Source organism: Gymnoscopelus braueri, assembly GCF_963280865.1.
Source record: "Gymnoscopelus braueri genome assembly, chromosome: 12".
In the NCBI taxonomy this organism is placed as follows: domain Eukaryota; kingdom Metazoa; phylum Chordata; class Actinopteri; order Myctophiformes; family Myctophidae; genus Gymnoscopelus; species Gymnoscopelus braueri.
In genome coordinates, this window is record NC_137614.1 from 46,997,347 (window position 1) to 47,016,483 (window position 19,137).

The following is a 19,137-nucleotide window of genomic DNA, read 5'->3' on the forward strand; positions in this document are numbered from 1 at the left end:
CACACACACACACACACACACACACACACACACACACACAGCCTTTCACTTTCTCTCCCCTATTCCCCTTTCTTGCCCTCCCTCCCTCCCTCCCTCCTCCAGCACACCTTAGTGTTGTTTTTCCTCCCCTCTCTCCTCCCCTCCCTCCCTCCCTCCCTCCCTCCCTGGGCTACTTCTCCTCTCCTCTCTGTGCCTGCGTTCAGTCAGTCAGTCAGTGTGTGGCGTGCGTACGAGAGAGAACGGCTGTGTGTGTGTGTGTGTGTGTGTGAGAGCAGTGAGCTCTGAGCAGTGAGCTGAAAGGCACAGTCTGGATGGAGATGCTGTTGGTGCTGCTACAGCTGTTTGGAGAGTTCTCCTTCGGGGCCGACTGACTGAGAGCCTTATAGCGCTCACGTGCCAAAGCCAAAACCAAACCCAGGGAATTTCGTCTTCTTCTCTTTGCAAGGAATTCTTTTTTTGCAGGAATCTCTCATAAAAAAAAAAACAAGAACCAGACCCCAGCAGCAGCAACAGCAGTTTGCATTTTCTCCAAAACTTCTTCTGGAACTTTTTATCTCCACAGCTCCATCTAATCCATCCAGGACTTTTTGGGCAAAAAAAAGAAAAAAACGACGACAAAAAAAATGAGAAGTGAGGAGTTGTGTCAAGTGGCTTGGCAGATTGTGCTCCTCCTGGGAGGGGTCCTGCAGTCCGTGGTGGTGGACGGCAAAGGGACCTACTACGGGGGCCACCACGTTGGCCACCACGGGGTTCACCATCCCGTGATGAACCCCTTCTACCATGGGAACAGATACAACCTGTACAAGGCGGGAGCCAACCCCCACTACACCCCCAACAAGCCCATGACGCGTCACAAGTAAGTAAACCATCTCCAGCTCTCCATCACTATAGAAGGATGCTATGATGATGACAAGCTTTATTATTATGATGTCTATCCAACTTGGAAATAGGCTATTAGATCTACAAGCTCAGTGAGCTGGTTAGATTATAGGTTGTTTTCGGGGAAGGGATTTTTTTAGGTGTTGGAGCATGTGGGTTGTCAAAGTGCCGGGGGGGTACAGTAAAGAGACCCTCAGGGTTTTCCTTGATGGGAACCGGTTCTGTAACTCTGTGAGTGTAACAGGTCAATAACTCTGTGAGTGTAACAGGTCAATAACTCTGTGAGTGTAACAGGTCTGTAACTCTGCGAGTGTACAGATGGAACCAAATGGACCCGTAAGGGTCCATTTGGTTCCATCTGTACACTCGCAGAGTTATGCGGGTCCTTGACATACATTCCAAGATGTACGTTTTAGAGAACCATTGGTGTGTAGATGGAGAAGAAAAGAGTGGACCAAGAGCAAGAGCTCAACTCAGGTCAAGTTGATTGAAGTACAGTAGAGGGTTTAGGGTGCGTACTATGCTACTGCTCAAATCTTTAACCATTATGTTATACTTTGGATATTTAAAAAATAGCAGATATACAAGCTATAGAATGGTTAAACCATTGGTGGCGTTGTAGATGGAAAAGAAAAGAGTGGACCAAGTGCATGAGCTCAACTCGGGTCAAGTTGACTGAAGTGCAGAGAGGGTTTAGGGTGCATACTATGCTTGCTGCTCTGCGCAGTGTTAGGATCTGCGTTTGCATTCCAAGCAGCGCAGAGAGAGAGAGAGAGAGAGAGAGAGAGAGAGAGAGAGAGAGAGTTTGGTATTCCAAGCAGGACCCAACCTCATAACTGTATTTCCCCCGGGCAGAGCATGTCACCGGCGAGCCTGCTGCAAGGAGAGAAAAAATATGGTTCTGGTTATAGGGAAGTATATATCGGAGCTCATTGCTTAACGGAGGGAGCCTGAATTCTTCTTGAATTGACTCTCTGTGTCTCTCTTGTTGTGTTTCTCTCTCTCTCTCTTTCTCTCTCTCTTTGCTCTCTCCGGCAGCTCCTTTTGCTTTTTGCGGTTCACACTTCAGCCCATCTGTGGGGGGCTCGGGGATATAAACACCACGGAGCAACAATGACATGCTGCATTTATACGAAAACAAAGCTCTCATTATTGTCTCTCTATGCGTCGCAGCGGAGGGGAGCTGAGCCGATGACAGCTTAGAGGGTATATGGATCTGATATGCGAGTGAGCGTGTGAGCGTGTGTGCGTGTGCGTGTGTGCGTGTGTGTGTGTGTGCGTGTGTGTGTGTGTGTGTGTGTGTGTGTGTGTGTGTGTACTTGTGTTACTATACTTGTGAGGAGCCAAATGTCCCCACAAGTATTTTATACTTTTGAGAAATAGACAATTTTACTGGTGCTCCTCACAAGAAAGTTGTTTTTATATGCATTACACTCACTTTTGTTTTACTTAGTTTATGCGCTGCTATCGCGCACCCAAAATAGCCAATCTACAAGCTCACACAAACTTGTAGATCGGCTATTTTGGGTGCGTGCCCCAAAAAAAAACAGGCTTTGGGGTTATAGTGTCAGAAATGGCAAAACATTAAAAGAAAATAGCATTTATAAAATTACTGGTGTCCTCACAAGTGCAGCAATACAAACGTGTGTGTGTGTGTGTGTGTGTGTGTGTGTGTGTGTGTGTGTGTGTGTGTGTGTGTGTGTGTGTGTGTGTGTGTGTGTGTGTGTGTGCGCGGTGGTGGGGAGAGGGGAGGGAGGGGGTCTCAATTAGAAGCAGACTTACAGTACAGCTGGGCAGCCAAAAGGGAGTGGTACAGTTCAACATAATCTACTATAGTCAATATTACGACAACAATCCGGCGGCTCTGGGCTCTACTGTGCTGAGAGATCGTTATCGAAGGCTCGCGTATGAGCTGCTTAATTCAGGACCCCTGGTCCAGCAATAACAACGTGCGGTGGAGTGTATCCACCGCACGTATCAGTCAAGCAGGCGCTGGGTAAACATAACGGACAGATATTTGTCGCGGCGGTCATAAACCTGCATGAGCAGGAGGAGTATTCCAACCCCCGTGCTGGGCATATGCAAGTCATGAACCTTCAAAAAACTTTTTTTGGGTGGACGTATATTGTGCCTGAATCGATCTTGTTGATGTTTTGGCCTTTTCCCTGCATATATGGGGGTTTTTCTTTTCCCTTTCGGTCAATGTTTCTCAAAGTTTGAGGGGTTCCAGGGACCCTCAGGTGGTCATTTCAGAGCATTGGTTCTCAAAGTGGGGTCCAGGCAGCAAAATGTGTTAATACAGCATCACATTTTAACCACTTAATCCATGTATACGTTGGCTGTTCAAAAACAGCAGATATGGAAGCTCGTATGAGCTTGTACATGTACTATTTTGGAACGTTTTTGAAAAATTATCGAAAATGGCCCAAAACCTATTCAGATGGGGGTCCGGGATCCTCAGAGTTATGGGGGCGGGGGGAGGGGGGGGGGGTGTCCGTGCCGTGGCCTATAATAATAATACCAACCAAACTGGGGGATCCTTGAAACCGCTTTTTTAGTCTTCTTTTTTTTTCCTTTCTCTCCTCTCTTGCTTGGCTTCCCCTGAGAGCTCTATATCTTTAGACAGGCTGCCAGCTACCTGCTGCTAGACTCACACTGCCTTCAGGCAGACAGCCCGCCCGTGGTGACCTGCAGGCCCCCCCGCTCCGCTCCGGCCCCGGCCTTCATGCACTCTCACCCCCCCCGACCATACCCCCCCCCACCTCTCAGCCCTGCCGTGCCCTCACGCGTCCCCTCCACCTTCCCCTGAACCCCGAACCACATCCGTGACAGACAGACACCCTGCACACCGTGGCACAATCCTCAGTGGTAAAAAAAAAAAGATGCTGAGTGATATTTTTGGGGTTAACCACTTACATGTAAACCCCATATGGGTAAACGGAGTCCCTCAGGGCTCAATACTAGTGTCTTTTCTGTTTTCTGCTGAAAATAGCCGATCGACAAGCTCACAACGCGACGCAACGTGTCGCGTTGTGAGCTTGTCGATCTGCTCTTTTCAGCAGAAAGCTTTCCCCACAATACCGATGCTGGGGTTTAAGTGGTTACATTAAAATAAGCTCTTTATTCTGACGGTAATCACTATAGAGCGTTTGTTCAGTAACAGAGGTCTTGATCCCCGCATCTCTCCAGCTCTTTAAGACGCAGAAAATGCAATTTTCATATCAGGTGGGTCACTAATTTAATCGAATCAGGAGAGAGAATCCATTTATCCGGTTACATCTTATAGTGTTCCAATTCTTTTTTGTTTAACCACTTGAAAATGCATCCCCCCCCCCCTTTTCTGAGCTGGAGGGATGAGATGAGACTTCTGTTACTTAACAAGAATCCTTATAGCAACGATTGCTATGGAAATATAGAGATATGTTAACAAGAAAACATCATTGACACCCCCTTTTTATTGAACTCAGAGAGTGTGTAAACGGTGCCATTTAACTGCGTCGTACTTGAACTCCACCCAAATGGACACCGGCTCATAATCTTTTATCTCACTGGGCCTGTAGTGTTTCCCCTCCGGCTCTCACCTTTTGCCCCTCCTATAGCTGCCCCTGTCTCATTTACTTGGTGACACACCTGTTGTGCGTAATGAACAACACACACACACACACACACACACACACACACACACACACACACACACACACACACACACACACACACACACACACACACACACACACACAGACACACACACACACACACACAGACAGACAGAAGGAGAGCCTCATTAGAGATGGTTAGAGAGGCCACCTGGGAAACAGGAGGTTTGATTCCTGGCCCTGGCAATCATGTGTCGAAGTGTCCCTGAGCAAGACACTTAACACACACCCCCCCCCCACCCCCACCCCCTCTGCGCTCAGTAAGACCATTTGGGCAGCAATCAGCTGGGTGAAGCTGAAAACAGGACCCCCCCCCTCTCGCAGAGTGAAATGCATTATTAATATAACAGCTATTCTGAGCTTGTAGCTACGCTATTTTCGGCAAAGAAATTCGGTGTAGACTCTGTAGAGGGAAGAAACTAGCGGAGCCAGTATAGACTCCAGTTAGACCTTAACATGTTTTAAAGTGAAATACCCCTTTAAGTTCTCTAACAAAAATCTCCTGCGCTGCCACTGACCGTGCGAGATCTATTGATGTCGAGGAAAAAGAGAGACATTCTTGACCCCCAGCATGCCATGCCGTGCACCGTGCACGGCATGGCATGCTGGCTCCAACCGTCGGGGGGTTTCACATCAACTTTTATACGTTTAGATCTGTGTCGTTTATTGTTATCGTCTGGCGGGTCGTGTCACAGTCCGGTTCCTGGAGGGCCGGCGCACGTTCCCCTCACACCAGGAAGTGTCTGCTGCCGAATGACTAGAGATGAATGTCAAATCACATGCCTCACTGCCAAAACACAGAAAATAAACCACCGCACAGGAAGGGGAAAGTAGAAGCTGCCCCTCCCCCACCCCCTCCCCCACCTCCCCAAACAGCTGAGAATCTCTTGGACAATATCCCACCGGAGGACGGAGGATGTGTTTTTTTTTTGTTGTTCCGACTACATGCGTCAGTTTAAAAACGGCGGCACGTACGGTTATAGGATTTACATTCTGCTAGAGATCACGAGTATAATCTTGGAACGAGAGAAGCTCAGAAATAAACACTAAAAACACATAACGACCGCAATGACCACAGGGTCACTGTCGGGGCAGAAACCTCTTATCTCCATATTTTAAACTTTTTGTGTTTTTTCATAAATTAACATCCTACTTTTTTTCTTTGATTTGTTTTTATCCCGCTATTTTTGTAACCCATTTTTTCACCCAGTTGCCTAGGCTGTAATCCTCTGCGCTACTCTCCCTCTGCCAGCCTGGGGAGAGCCCCCGAACTGAGCTCATGCTTCCTTCAACGCATGAGGAGTGAGCAGGGCGCTTCTTATCACCTGACAGGGGGGGGAGTTCCCCCGGTAGGACGTAGCGCGTGTCGTGGAAGGAACACGTTATTCCAAACAGTTCCTTTCCCCTCCATCAGGCGGCCCCGGCTGACCAGGGGGAGGCAGTATATAGAGACCAGGATTACTGCATGTTTTTTTTTGTGAGGGTACCTACCCTAACCTAGGGGACACGGGGAGAACATGCAAACTCCACACAGAAACGCCCTACTTGATCATACTACAACGTCACACCAAAGCAACACAAGTAGCAGATCCACAAGTGAAGCAACGCGTTTTGAGCTTGTAGATCTGCTACTTTTGCTGTTTTTGAAGTTGAATCCTGAAAAGTAACAGTTTTTGGACATATGAGGTTTCCACCCGACAGAGACGATTATGCAGAGGGCAAGAGTACTCGTAAACACGCTCCCACACACACACACCGTGGCACGTGTTATTTTTAAGTCTCTGTTTCCACTGAGGCAAGGAAAGGCTGACAATAACCTCTAGCTCATATATCTGTGACGGTGGTCTGAGGTCTGACATGACACATCTCCCCCGGGGGTCCTCTGCGGTCAAGGTCAATAGATGCTGCTAGATAGATGCTGGCTTATACAATGCAGATTGGTTTACTTGTTCAACAATGTTTTGGGTTATTTTAGATTAGCTCCTCCTTCTTGACCACTTAACCCATTGAGGCCTGAGCGGTTCCGATTCTGCAAAATGTCTTCTAAATCCTAACGGTTTTCTGAAAAAAACGTATGTTTCTATATCAGAGGTTTTCAAACTTTTTCATGTCAAGGACCCCCAAAATGATATGAATTTGGCCGCGGACCCCCATCTCAAAATATTTTGTTCCAGCGACCCCCCAGAAGCAAAGATTTGAGTTAATATTCGCTTTAAAAGAATATATATGGTCAAAGATTTGCACACATTTTCACGATTTTTCAAAAATAGCAGATCTACAAGCTCGTAGCGCGGCACTCGGTGCCGCGCTACGAGCTTGTATATCTGCTATTTTTGAATTGCCAAAGTGTAAAATAATGCTTTTTAGCTCAAATGAAAAAGCGACACAGATGCGTTCCAGGTCTGGGTTAATGGGTTAAGAATGTTATTTACATAGCGTGTTGTTTTAGAGACTGATGCCATATTAGGTTTGATGTTTGCCTGCCATCTATAGGCACTAATTTGTTCTCTTTGCGTGCTACTTATACGGTACGTGACTGTTTACCCTGTTTGTTTGTTGACTGGAGTTCATGCTTACTCATGCTTTTGGCCGTCTGGTAATCGTAAGGTCACCGGTTCGCCTCCCGGTCCGCCCGTCATGTCCATGTGTCAAAAGTGTCCCTCAGCACTTGTCCCTTTTAGGCTATTACTCTGATGATCTCACACACGTGTAACTCACTCTGGATAACAGTGTTCTGCTAAATGTCTAGAAAAAATCACACCAGTGTGAAGAGAGTGGTGCCTTTCATGAGTTCATTTCGTTAGTTACTTTTTACAGACTTTGATGACTTCAAAGTATTTTTACTAATTTTAAGTACTTTAAAATGTTTTTATTGATTTTTACGTGTTTTTACTCATTTTAACATCTTTTAAGTATTTTTACTCATTTAAAGTATTTTTACTCATTTAAAGTATTTTTACTCAGTTTAGGAACTTTTAAGTATCTTTACTAATATTTAAGTATTTTTACTCATTTTAAGTATTTTTACTCATTAAGTATTTTTACTCAAAAGTGTGTGTTGTGTGTGAGTGTGTGTGTGTGTGTGCGTGTGTGTGTGTGTGTATAATTAGTGTAACTGGTTGCATCTTTGTGTTGCAATCAGCCGCAGCTGTTGAGGCTGTGCTCAAACATACAGAGAGGCCGTGCTCATACACACAGACAGACAGACAGACACACACACACACACAGACAAAGTCACTCCTTGGAGTGGCTAGCACCACTCAAAAAGGTGAGTGAGCCAACTTCACATCAACGCTAGAGCTGGACTATTAGAGATTATGTCTCGGGTAATATTAAGCCTGATGTTATACTTGGCACAGAAAATAGCCAATCTACAAGCTCACACGAAGTATAACGAGCAATATACTGCCGTAGCTACAGCAGGGGTCTTCAACGCCAAAGACCCCTTAGCTGAGAGAAAGATGAAGCACTGACCCCCCACTACATACTGAATACAATTGTGTTGCAGATTAAACTTTGTCGTAGATTACTGTCATAGATACGTTCATACACTTGTTTGACAGCGCTATCATCAGTGTTGTGTACATTTCAGATTAGCTTCTCTATTAATTCATGTTAATGTGTATTTTCAGTATTTAACCACTAAAAGCCTAAATACTTAGTAAACTTTACCATTTGTTGGCAAACTTATTTGCCAACAATGCCTCACGCTTGCTTTTGTTGGCTAATGTTCCCCTTAGAGTAGCGATGGTTAATGTAAAAACAAAAAAAGTCCTATTCCCCCTGTAGTAACTGAGGACCCCCTAGGGGTCCCCTGTTGAAGACCCCCTAACCTACAGTATCTCCCTGGGTTTTGCGTCTGAGGATAATGCCAGCCCCCAACGAGCGGCGAGTGGATATAAATAAAACGTAATTGGCGCCACTGTCTGTCACAAAGTGAACACACTCACGCCAGATGCCACTGGTGACGAGTGGCACTAAAACATGGCTGGTGGTGGAGGAGTAGTGGCATGTAAACATCATGACAAGCTGTGTTCACAGCCGCCACATCTGAGCAGAGATGACATGTGTGACACATGCAGCGTGACAGCCAGTGGTGGAAAAAGTACTTAAATTCTTTACTTAACACATTGACTGCCAAGATATTAAACATAGTTTTCTATCCCCGTGCCGGCGTATAATTACCTCAATCCGATGATATTTGAAACGCCGTGGAACCGACATTGTGTAAAAAAAACACACGGAAAAAGTTTCCTGTGAGTAGACGGAAGGATCTGTGTATCCATGGGAACAACAAGTTTCCAACCGTGATCCGCCATTTTGGAGCTTTGGTCCGCTGAAAACGGGTGGTTTTCAATGGAAAAAAAAGAAACTGAGTTACAGCCGTTTTTCTGAAAATCCCATCATTGGGGCGGATGGAAGTGACGTTTTTTGGAATGACGTCACATCCACATTGTTCTTCTCTGAGAGACGATCGATCATTCCAAAGCTGTGTTAGGTCGCCCCTTGTGGAATTTTCCCCCAAAAATGTAAAAACGAGTTAACTCGATCTAGGCAATCAAGCGATGGATTCTAAAAACGAGTTGACTCGATCTAGGCAATCAATGTGTTAAGTAAAAGTACCAATACTGCTATAAAAAAATACTTGAGTAAAAGTACAAAAGTATTGGTATCAAAGTGTACTTAAAGTACCAAAAGTAAAAGTACTAAATATTTGAAAATAGCAGATCTACAAGCTCACAACGCGTCGCGATGCGACGCGTTGTGAGCTTGTAGATCGGCTATTTTCAAATAGCCTAGGTATAAAATAGGGCTAAAGTGGTTAATGTATGTTTCATTGTATCATAATTTATATCTGAAAAGTAACTAGTAACTAAGTTTTCAAATAAATGTAGTGGAGTAAAAGTACAATATTTGCCGGAGTAGAAGTGGAGTAGAAGTAAAAGTATTGGAAATTGGAAATACTCAAGTAAAGTACAAATACCTCGAAATTGTACTTAAGTACAGTACTTAAGTAAATGTACTTAGTTACTTTCCACCACTGGTGACAGCACAACACAACATGGAAGGGAAGAACATTCATTGGAGTGCGGCGGGGGAAATAATATGATATGAGATATAAGGAGAATGAGAGTGTTGAGAAAGTAGATGGATAGATAATTGACTGATTGAATATTTTATTAGACAGAAATGTAAAAACAGCACAAGTACGGTCAAACACTTTTCCTTGCGGTCTTGTTTCCATTGGGGTCCTATACAGTAGGTATCCATTTCATCAACAATTCAGGTGCCAGAGACAGCACAGCAGTTTAAGTTACAGATACAGGGGGGGCATAGACGTGCAGTAAGATACATTCATAGGAAGAGTAACATCACAATAAAGACACCGTCAATTATTGTACAAATATATATACACCCTATACAATCATCCTGCCTGATACAAAACAAGAAAGAGAGCAGCATTGTTAAGCTTAGTTAAAGGAGTAGTTCACTCAAAACATTACTTATTTTCTATCAATTAGATAGCATTCCTAAGCCAATAATTTGATGACCGGCTGTGTTTCCGATGCAAAATCAAAGCAAATCCCATGAATTCAAGGCTTATGGGGTGTGTAATTGATAGAAAATATATTGTTTTGGGTGAACTATTCCTTTAAGACATCAGCACAAAGTGATGGAAGATGTTCAGTGGCTTTCATTCAACTTTTCTGTGACTTAACCACCTGAAACCTATTATAGTGTCCCTATTATTGTTGGGTGAACAATTTGGCAAAAAAATAGCAGATCTATAGGCTCGTTGTAAGCTTTTACACAGGCATTTATTTCAGATTGATTTGAAGTAGACTAGAGGGGCAAAAGTATAGGGTGCCTATTGTATACCCTAAGGGGATTCCAGAGAGTGTGGTTTAAGTGGTAAATTTTCCAAAGACCAAAAACAAACAGCTGTTGTCAGAGCTGCTTCCGTGGGCGTGGCCCTGTGATGGTTCTGTGCTCAAGGTCAACTCACAAGAACATCTTTCATACACGGATATTTGTTCAACCACTTAAACCAGGGGTCTTCAACGTTTTCAGGCCAAGGACCCCCTAGCTGAGAGAGAGATGAAGCAGGGACCCCCTCTATATTGTATAAAATTGTGTTTCAGATAAACTTTTGCTGCTCTTTTTGGGCGGTGAAACCGCCCCTATAAGTGAGATTTGGAAAAATGTACAAATATCTTGGGCAGTGAAACCGGCCCTAAAAGTGAGGTTTGGAAATTTGTACAATTATCCTGCGCTGTGATTGGCCAATCACAATCTATTAAGGACTGTGATTGGCCAGTGTCACATGACACATGTGCATAGCCCTATATAAGCAACCATAACTTAAAAAAAACCAAATTATTGTTTTTTTTAAGTTATGGTTTTGTCCATCATAAAGTGTGTTTTACAAAAGATATATGTATTTATCTTTTGTACATGATTGATCGACTACATTCAGTATTGTGATTAGCTAGCAAGACACATGCTGACACTAAGTGGCTCTTTCAGATCAAAGCATATATATTGGTTGACTCCATTCAGTATTGTGGTTAGCTAGGAAGACACCGCCCACTTCACACAGGGTGTGATTTTTTTCCCTCTTAACACCTTTAACTCTTTGCCAAAAATAGCCGATCTACAAGCTCACAACGCCTCGCAGCGCGAGGCGTTGTGAGCTTGTAGATCTGCTATTTTTGGCTAAAGTTCTCCTCAGAAAAGGGATACTAGGGTTCAAGTGGTTAATGTAAAAACAAATAATCATATCACACAAAGATTTGGGGGACCCCCTGTAGTAACTCTGAGGACCCCCTAGGGGTCCCGGACCCCCTGTTGAAGACCCCTGACTTAAACTCCAGCATCCGTATTGTGGGGAAAGCAGATCGATGCGTTTTTTTCGATGCTATCTCTTTCCGGGGCCCCTAGGGGGTCCTCAGAGTTACTACAGGGGGTCCGCCAAATCTTTGTGTGATTTTTTACATTAGCCACCTCAACCCAGCATCCCTATTCCGAGGAGAACTTTAGCCAAAAAATAGCAGATCTACAAGCACACAATGTGCGCTTGTAGATCTGCTATTTTCAGGAAAGAGGTTTGGTGTAGCGGGGGAAAAAAGACCAGACCAAGTACAGCGTGAAAGGTCAAGTTTACTAAGTATTGACGGTTTAAGTACTGTAGTTAAATGTCTGAAAACACACGTTCACACGAATCTAACGCAACACTGATGACAGTGCTATCAAACAGGTCTATGAAGCTGCCTATGAAATCTATTAAATATATGATTTTATACAATATAATGGGCGGGGTCCCTCAGATCTACAAGCTCACAATGCGTCACATCGCGACGAATTGTGAGCTTGTAGATCGGCTATTTTCAAATGACCGAAATGTACATGGGGCTGAAGTACATAATGTATGTTTTGTAATAATAGTCAAAATCTACAAAGTAACTAGTAACTACAGTCTTCAAATAATTGGAGTAAAAGTACAATATTTGCCTCTGAGTTGTAGTGGAGTAGAAGTAAAAGTACTTCAAATTGGAAATACTCCAGTACTTTGAGTAAATGTACTTAGTTACTTTACACCACTGTATGAGGGTATTGAGGATATTCATTGATTCTCTCAAATCGCCGTCAGTATAGCCGCGCAAATCCGCTACGAAACGCGAAACAAGACAACACCTGGTTGCACACTGACAAGATTATGAAGATATCTGAGGGGCTTTTTAGTGATCTATTGGACAGGGGTGAAAGGGGAAAGGTCACAGAGTTTGCAGAGGTCACAGGGGTCAATGGAGTCAGCGTTGTAAGTCTGTTCGCAGTACAGCGACCAGCGTTGGACAAGACTGGAGCCAGTCTCCTGCTAAGGGGTCACGCAGGCTGGGGCCGCACTGGTGCAGGACAAGTATTCGGATACTTTTACTTTAAGTAAAAAGTAAGAAATGCCACGATAAAGAAATACTCTATTACAAGTTTTTAAAAAAGGCTTGTGTTGTTGCAGTTGAGTTTAAAGTACAGTATTTTGCCTCTGAACTGTAGTGGAGTATAGAATACTCAAGTAAAGTAAAAGTACCTCAACATTTTTCATGTCAAGGACCCCCTAAATGATATGTATTTGGCCGCGGGCCCCCATCTCAAAATACTTTGTTCCAGGGACCCCCAGAAGCAAAGATTTAGTTGCAAATGTTCGCTTAAATATATATATTTATTCAATGATTTGCAAAGATTTTCATGATTTTTCAAAAATAGCAGATCTACAAGCTCATAGCGCGGCACTCGGTGCCGCGCTATGAGCTTGTATATCTGCTGTTTTTGAATAGCCAAAGAATTAAATAATAGAATACTCAAGTAAAGTAAAAGTACCTCAAAATTGTACTCGAGTACAGTACTTGAGTAAATGTGCTCTCTTTTCATCACACACACCTCTGGCACACTGCTTTCACTTTTCAGCCTTTTTCTCCTGACATGTTTGACATTCTTACAACGTAATGTAAGCCCTTAGTCATGTTGTGAGCTGGACACGAGCGAGAGCGGCCTCAACCTCCCGTCACCAGGTTCTCCACCACGAAGGAGAGCCTGGTATTCATTCTAAAGAGCCGTTCATTCAGAGCCGTGTGATCCCGTTCGAAAAAAAACTGGTGTGGAAGAAGGGTTCTGGTGCATGGTTCCGTCGCATTGTTTTTGTTCCCCACATAATGCGAATCAATTAGTTTAGTCTCGCTAGTGACGCTACGAGTTAGAATTAAAGAACTAGGGCAGTGGTTCCTAACCAGTGGTCCGGGGACCACCAGTGGTCCTTGGGGGGGGTACCAGGGGGTCCCCAGCTAAATTAGACAACATGTAGTAGCGTCACGATAATTTTAACCCCTTAGCTTTGGCTATTCAAAAATAGCAGATATACAAGCTCATAGCGCGGCATCTGCCATTTTTGAAAAATCTTGAAAATTTGTGAAAATGTCTTTGAATATATATTTTTAAAGTACATTTTTTTAACTCAAATCTTTGCCTCCTGGCTCAAAACATTTTCAGGTGGGGGTCCGCGGCCAAATACATATCAATGTAGGGGTCCTTGGCATGAAAAAGGTTCAAAACCACTGAACTAGGGGAATCATTTCGGAGGTGCACACGGCGCGCTTGGTTCCGGTCACGTGTTCCGGCCGCCTGATGGCGTAAAGTTATTTCCACTCCAGACCGGATCAGAAAACCGATAATTAATAGGTATTGATCCCAGGCTATAGAGTGACCTGACAGGCTGGTACTAATCTCTCAAGACACTTTCAGAGCTCCGCGGCTGAATCTGTCGGGAGCTCCTGTTACAACGTGTATAGTTAGGAATGTTAGGAATGTAAACAAAGACACGTGGAGCGGACGTGGAGGGCTGAGGGCGGACCTAACGGCCAACATCCTGTTATCCACATTCTATTGCGAGGTCCCCCCCAGAGTCAAATTCAAAGGGAAAAAAACAGCAGAGGGCGCAGTTTTTTCCCTTTTTTTTTGACAATGGGTTCCCAGATTGGGCTGGACAGCTCAACCCTCACATACAACCAAAGGATGTTTTAAAGCCTTGTAGCGGTGGTGGAAGATAAGTACTCAGATATGTTATTGTGTTGAAGTAAAAGTAGCAGAAAGCGATTCAGCTTGCCCAGTATTGGCCGGGTTATTGCATGGTTGAAATTTGGCACGCTCTCTCTCCCCCTCTCCTATCTCTCCCTCACTCCCCTATCCCTCCTCCCTCGCTCTCATGCTGATCGAGCTCCACCCCCCCCCCCCCCCCCCCCCACCTTGCTGGGTTATAGCATGGATGAATTACGCTCTCTCTCTACTTCTCTCCCACTCCCTCCCTCCCCTCTCTCACTCTCTCTCCCCCTCTCCCTCTCATGGAGTAAAATGTACAATATTTTTTGATTGATTGCTCGATTGAATACTTAATTAGTCAGAAATGTCAACAACACGTGGTACAGTAAGACATAAGGGCTGAAAGGATGACACAAAAAAAGTCCTGGGGACATGTCTCCATTGTTCACTTCTGAGATGTAGTGGAGTAGAAGTACATAAAGTCTCCAACAATGTTTAAATACTTAGGTAAAGTAAAACTTACTTCACAATACTTGAGTAAAATATACTACTTTCCACCGCTGAGCTTTAGGGCTAGTTTTACCCTTGGTGAACTCCATTCATTTGGTTTATTCAACATCCAAAGTGGTTTATCCGAAAACATGACCTGGCATTGATTTCACTCCCAGGGTCTCTACCGGCTGTAAAAAAGTGTAACCGTAGCAGCTCTTTTTGAACATGCGCTTTCACAAACATACAGAGCTTTTCTTACCCCAGAGCAGATTAAGTGCTTGGGGAAATGCCCCCCAGAGCAAGAAAACTGGGTTTAAACGGTTCTGCACTATCGGCATTTTGAGCCCTCTTACACGTTAGCTTCCAAAAGAAAACACTGTGATAGAAGAATGGACGTGACTGTCTCTGGTAACCCGGGAGGAAATTGTGGTGGCTTGTATGAGTTAAAGGTGGCATAAGTCACATTTTGTTGTTAAAATAATGTTAAAGGTATAGGGTAAGTGATTTACTTTGGTTAAAATAAGTGTTAAATAGCTCTATACTCTGATAGTACTCATTGCTATAGAGTGTTTGTTCAGAAAAAAAGGAGTCTCCCATGTCTCTCCAGCTCTCTATTAAACGGAAAATGCATTTTCAGTGCTCTCTCCTGATTGGCTTAAATGTTGTCACCTACCTGAAAATGTACTATATACCATAGACATATAAAGGTAGACGCCTCCTTCAGCTCTGAAGCGTTCGTATCTCGGGCGCGCTTCCTTGTTCCGCAGGGCTAGCCTTCCACTTCCTTCCGCTTCAGCAGGGCATGCTGGAAACTTCCGTGTGTGTCACAGAAGGGGGCGTTCGGTAGGCCAATCAGAGGCAGGTGGGGCGGGTCTTTTCTTAAGAGGCAGCCGTGCAGCAACTAGTCAGTTAGACGCGCTGTGACTGGCCAGTAGTCAACGCGATGTGATTGGCCAGTAGTCAAACAGCCCTGCGGAAGAGCCTTGTATTGAGATACCAGTCGCTCCAATGAACTACAGAGGCCAATGAGGTATCTAGGTTTCTATATCTATACTATATACTGTTTGCTAAAGAGCTGGAGAGACCCCTGTGACCGAACAAACGCTCTGTAGCAATGATTACTATCAGAATATAGTACTTTAACCTTTTTATCAAAAAAAATATATTAAAAAAAATATCACTTACCCTACCTTTAACCCATTAAGACATTTTTAGATTTGAGCTAAAAAGCATTGTTTTACACTTTAGCTATAAAAAAAATAGCAGCAAGCTCGTAGATCTGCTATTTTTGAAAAATCTTGAAAATGTGTGGAAATCTTTGAATATTTATATTTTTAAAGCGAACATTTTTAACTCAAATATTTGCTTCTGGGGGTCCCTGGGACAAATGTGTAAAAATAAAAAATAAAAAGCAAGCAGGGCTTGCTTGTCTTGACAATGAGTGCAATGATCTGGCTGGGAGCTGACCTCATCCTATGAATGACAGATTGATCCCAGTTGGTCCCGGACAGGAGGGGAGTATCGCTACTCCCCTTTTAACCCTAATCAGCAGCCACAAGAGTCACGTCCATCACACCCAGCCACCGTGGTGGGGCCTTCAAGAAGACCTGCTGTTTTGGACAGAAATAGCTTTCGTTAAAAGCGTATCGAGGAGCAGGCGCGATAGGTCCCCCCCTGAGAGATGATTTGTCATCCCTGTTACTGTAGATGTGGCTGTTTAAAGGGTCCCATATTAAACTGACAGTGTAAGTGATATTTTTTGGGTTCAAACAAAAAGGTCAAAGGCATAGTACTGTATGTAATTTTGCCTTGTGTTTACATAACAAAACAGTATATAAATGTTTTTTACTGATGTTGTCCGTCCATGTTTGTTTGTTTGATTGATTGATTGAATACTTTATTAACAGTTTGCAATAAAAAGCACAGTTACATACAAATACAAATACAATGCTAAAAGGATTGAACTCAAGATAGCACTATGGCTTGTTTCCATTGTGGTCCTGTGAAACATTTAGTGACAGACAGCTAGATTCTTTTTACTAGAGCCAGTTCCAAATCACAGCCGCCTGTAAGTGCTCTTTAGAGCGGTTTTGAAGGAGAGTAAGGATTCACACTTTTGTATGACTGTTGGTAGGGTATTCCACATTTTGATTGCATAGCAGTAGAACGAACTTGACCCCTTGTTTGAGCCAAATCTGGGTTGAACTTGATTTGTGGAGCTCCCTCTGGTGTCGTGTTTGTGGAGGTTTTGAAGTAGTTTGACACCTAGTGCCATTCGTAGCATTCTTGTGTAGACTCCATCCAGGTCCTTTTCCTGTTGTGCTGTGAGGGTCCATGTCTCGGCCCCATATAGCAGTACTGACTGCACTGTGAGGGTCCATGTTTCGGCCCCATACAGCAGTATTGACTCCACTGTGAGGGTCCATGTCTCGGCCCCATATAGCAGTACTGACTCCACTGTGAGGGTCCATGTTTCGGCCCCATACAGCAGTACTGACTCCACTGTGAGGGTCCATGTCTCGGCCATACAGCAGTACTGACTCCACTGTGAGGGTCCATGTTTCGGCCCCATACAGCAGTACTGACTCCACTGTGAGGGTCCATGTCTCGGCCATACAGCAGTACTGACTCCACTGTGAGGGTCCATGTCTCGGCCCCATACAGCAGTACTGACTCCACTGTGAGGGTCCATGTCTCGGCCCCATACAGCAGTACTGACTCCACTGTGAGGGTCCATGTCTCGGCCCCATACAGCAGTACTGACTCCACTGTGAGGGTCCATGTCTCGGCCCCATACAGCAGTACTGACTCCACTGTGAGGGTCCATGTCTCAGCTCCATACAGCAGTACTGACTCCACTGTGAGGGTCCATGTCTCAGCTCCATACAGCAGTACTGACTCCACTGTGAGGGTCCATGTCTCAGCTCCATACAGCAGTACTGACTCCACTGTGAGGGTCCATGTCTCAGCTCCATACAGCAGTACTGACTCCACTGTGAGGGTCCATGTCTCAGCTCCATACAGCAGTACTGACTCCTGTGAGGGTCCATGTCTCAGCCCCATACAGTAGTACTGACTGAGTGAATAGCTTGGATCAAAGTTTCACATTTTTATTTATTTAATATATTATATTATTATTAACCTTAAAATTATAGTGGTTAACCCATTAATACCTGGAACGCATCTGTGTCACTTTAGATGTCTTTGGCTATTCAAAAACAGCAGATATACAAGCTCATAGCGCGGCACCGAGTGCCGCGCTATGAACTTGTAGATCTACTATTTTTGAAAAATTGTGGAAAAAAAATGTTTAGATTTTTTTCCCAAAAACTGTTAGGATTTAGATTTTTTTAAAGAATCGCCTCAGGTCTTAATACGACACATAGGCTCCAATTCCGAGCCCGGCGGCCTTTGCTGCGAGTCACTCCCCGTCTCTCTCTCCCTGTTTCCTGTCTCTGTCCACCATATACTATCCAAATAAAGCCAGAAAAGCCCAAAACATATCTTAACGTTATTGCCAATTATTTGGGGGCCGGCTAGCAATCTACTCGTGGTCCACCAGTCTGCCCCCAGCCCACAGGTTGAGAATCATAGAGTTTAGGGGATAAGTGCCTTGCTCATGGGGACACGTCGACACATTATAGCCGAGGGGCCGGCCGGTATAGGTGAACCGGTGACCATCTGTTTTCCCAGACGGCCTCTCTCTCTCTCTCTCTCTCTCTCTCTCTCTCTCTCTCTCTCTCTCTCTCTCTTACCCATGCAGCTGTGGGCGTCTGAATCAACATGCCCAGGTTTGAAGCGAGCAGTGAGAATTCCTCCCGTGATGTTTTTAATCACGCAGGTATTTTTGCGAGAGTTGTTGTGCTTCTCTCCATTACGTGGTTAATTTAACGCAGAGTTAATTTAAGTCAGACTGATTTTTAATTTGCGGTTGTTTTGACACCGTACCCGGAATGGACGGGCGGTTCTTATTCCCTCCTCATTACTAACCACAAGTATCTACACCTGCGGGGTTCGCTGACCGTGTGAACCCAAGCGGGGGGAGATATGTAACAAAAATATAGACTCAGTTGTTCACTTCCGTGTGAAACATTTTTGTCAGGCAGAAACCTCTTATCTCCATATTCTAACTTTCTGTATTTTTTCATGAATTGACGGCCTACTTGATCATACTGCAGCGCCGCACAAAAGTAGCAGATCCACAAGCTCAAAACGAGGCGTGAAGCGACGCGTTTTGAGCTTGTAGATCTGCTACGTATTGATACTTTTGAATTTGAATCCTGAAAAGTATACAGTTTTGGACGGGTTTACACCCGACAGAGAGAATATGGATTCTTGATTCCCTGATTTCCAATGTTGCGGATCCAAGCACTTTTCCCGAGGGATCCGGTCGAAAAATGTGAATTAAAGATGGCCGCCAATGTTATTAGTTCATTAGGATTCTTATTCCAATCTTTGACACACCTCATCACTTTGGAATGTGAAACAAGTTTTAATCTGTTTTAGTGAAATCCAAATTCTA

General features: G+C 44.2%; 1 protein-coding gene across 1 annotated transcript in view; it reads left to right on the top strand.

The window, feature by feature from the left end:
• Window positions 1-250: 250 nt before the first annotated feature.
• emilin3b (elastin microfibril interfacer 3b) overlaps window positions 251-19,137 on the top strand; it is a 49,446-nt gene continuing 30,559 nt past the window's right edge. Inside the window, exon 1 of the mRNA XM_080445679.1 lies at window positions 251-856. Within this exon, the coding sequence (XP_080301805.1) occupies window positions 624-856 (233 nt within the window). The 5' untranslated portion in view covers window positions 251-623. The remainder of the gene's footprint in view (window positions 857-19,137) is intronic.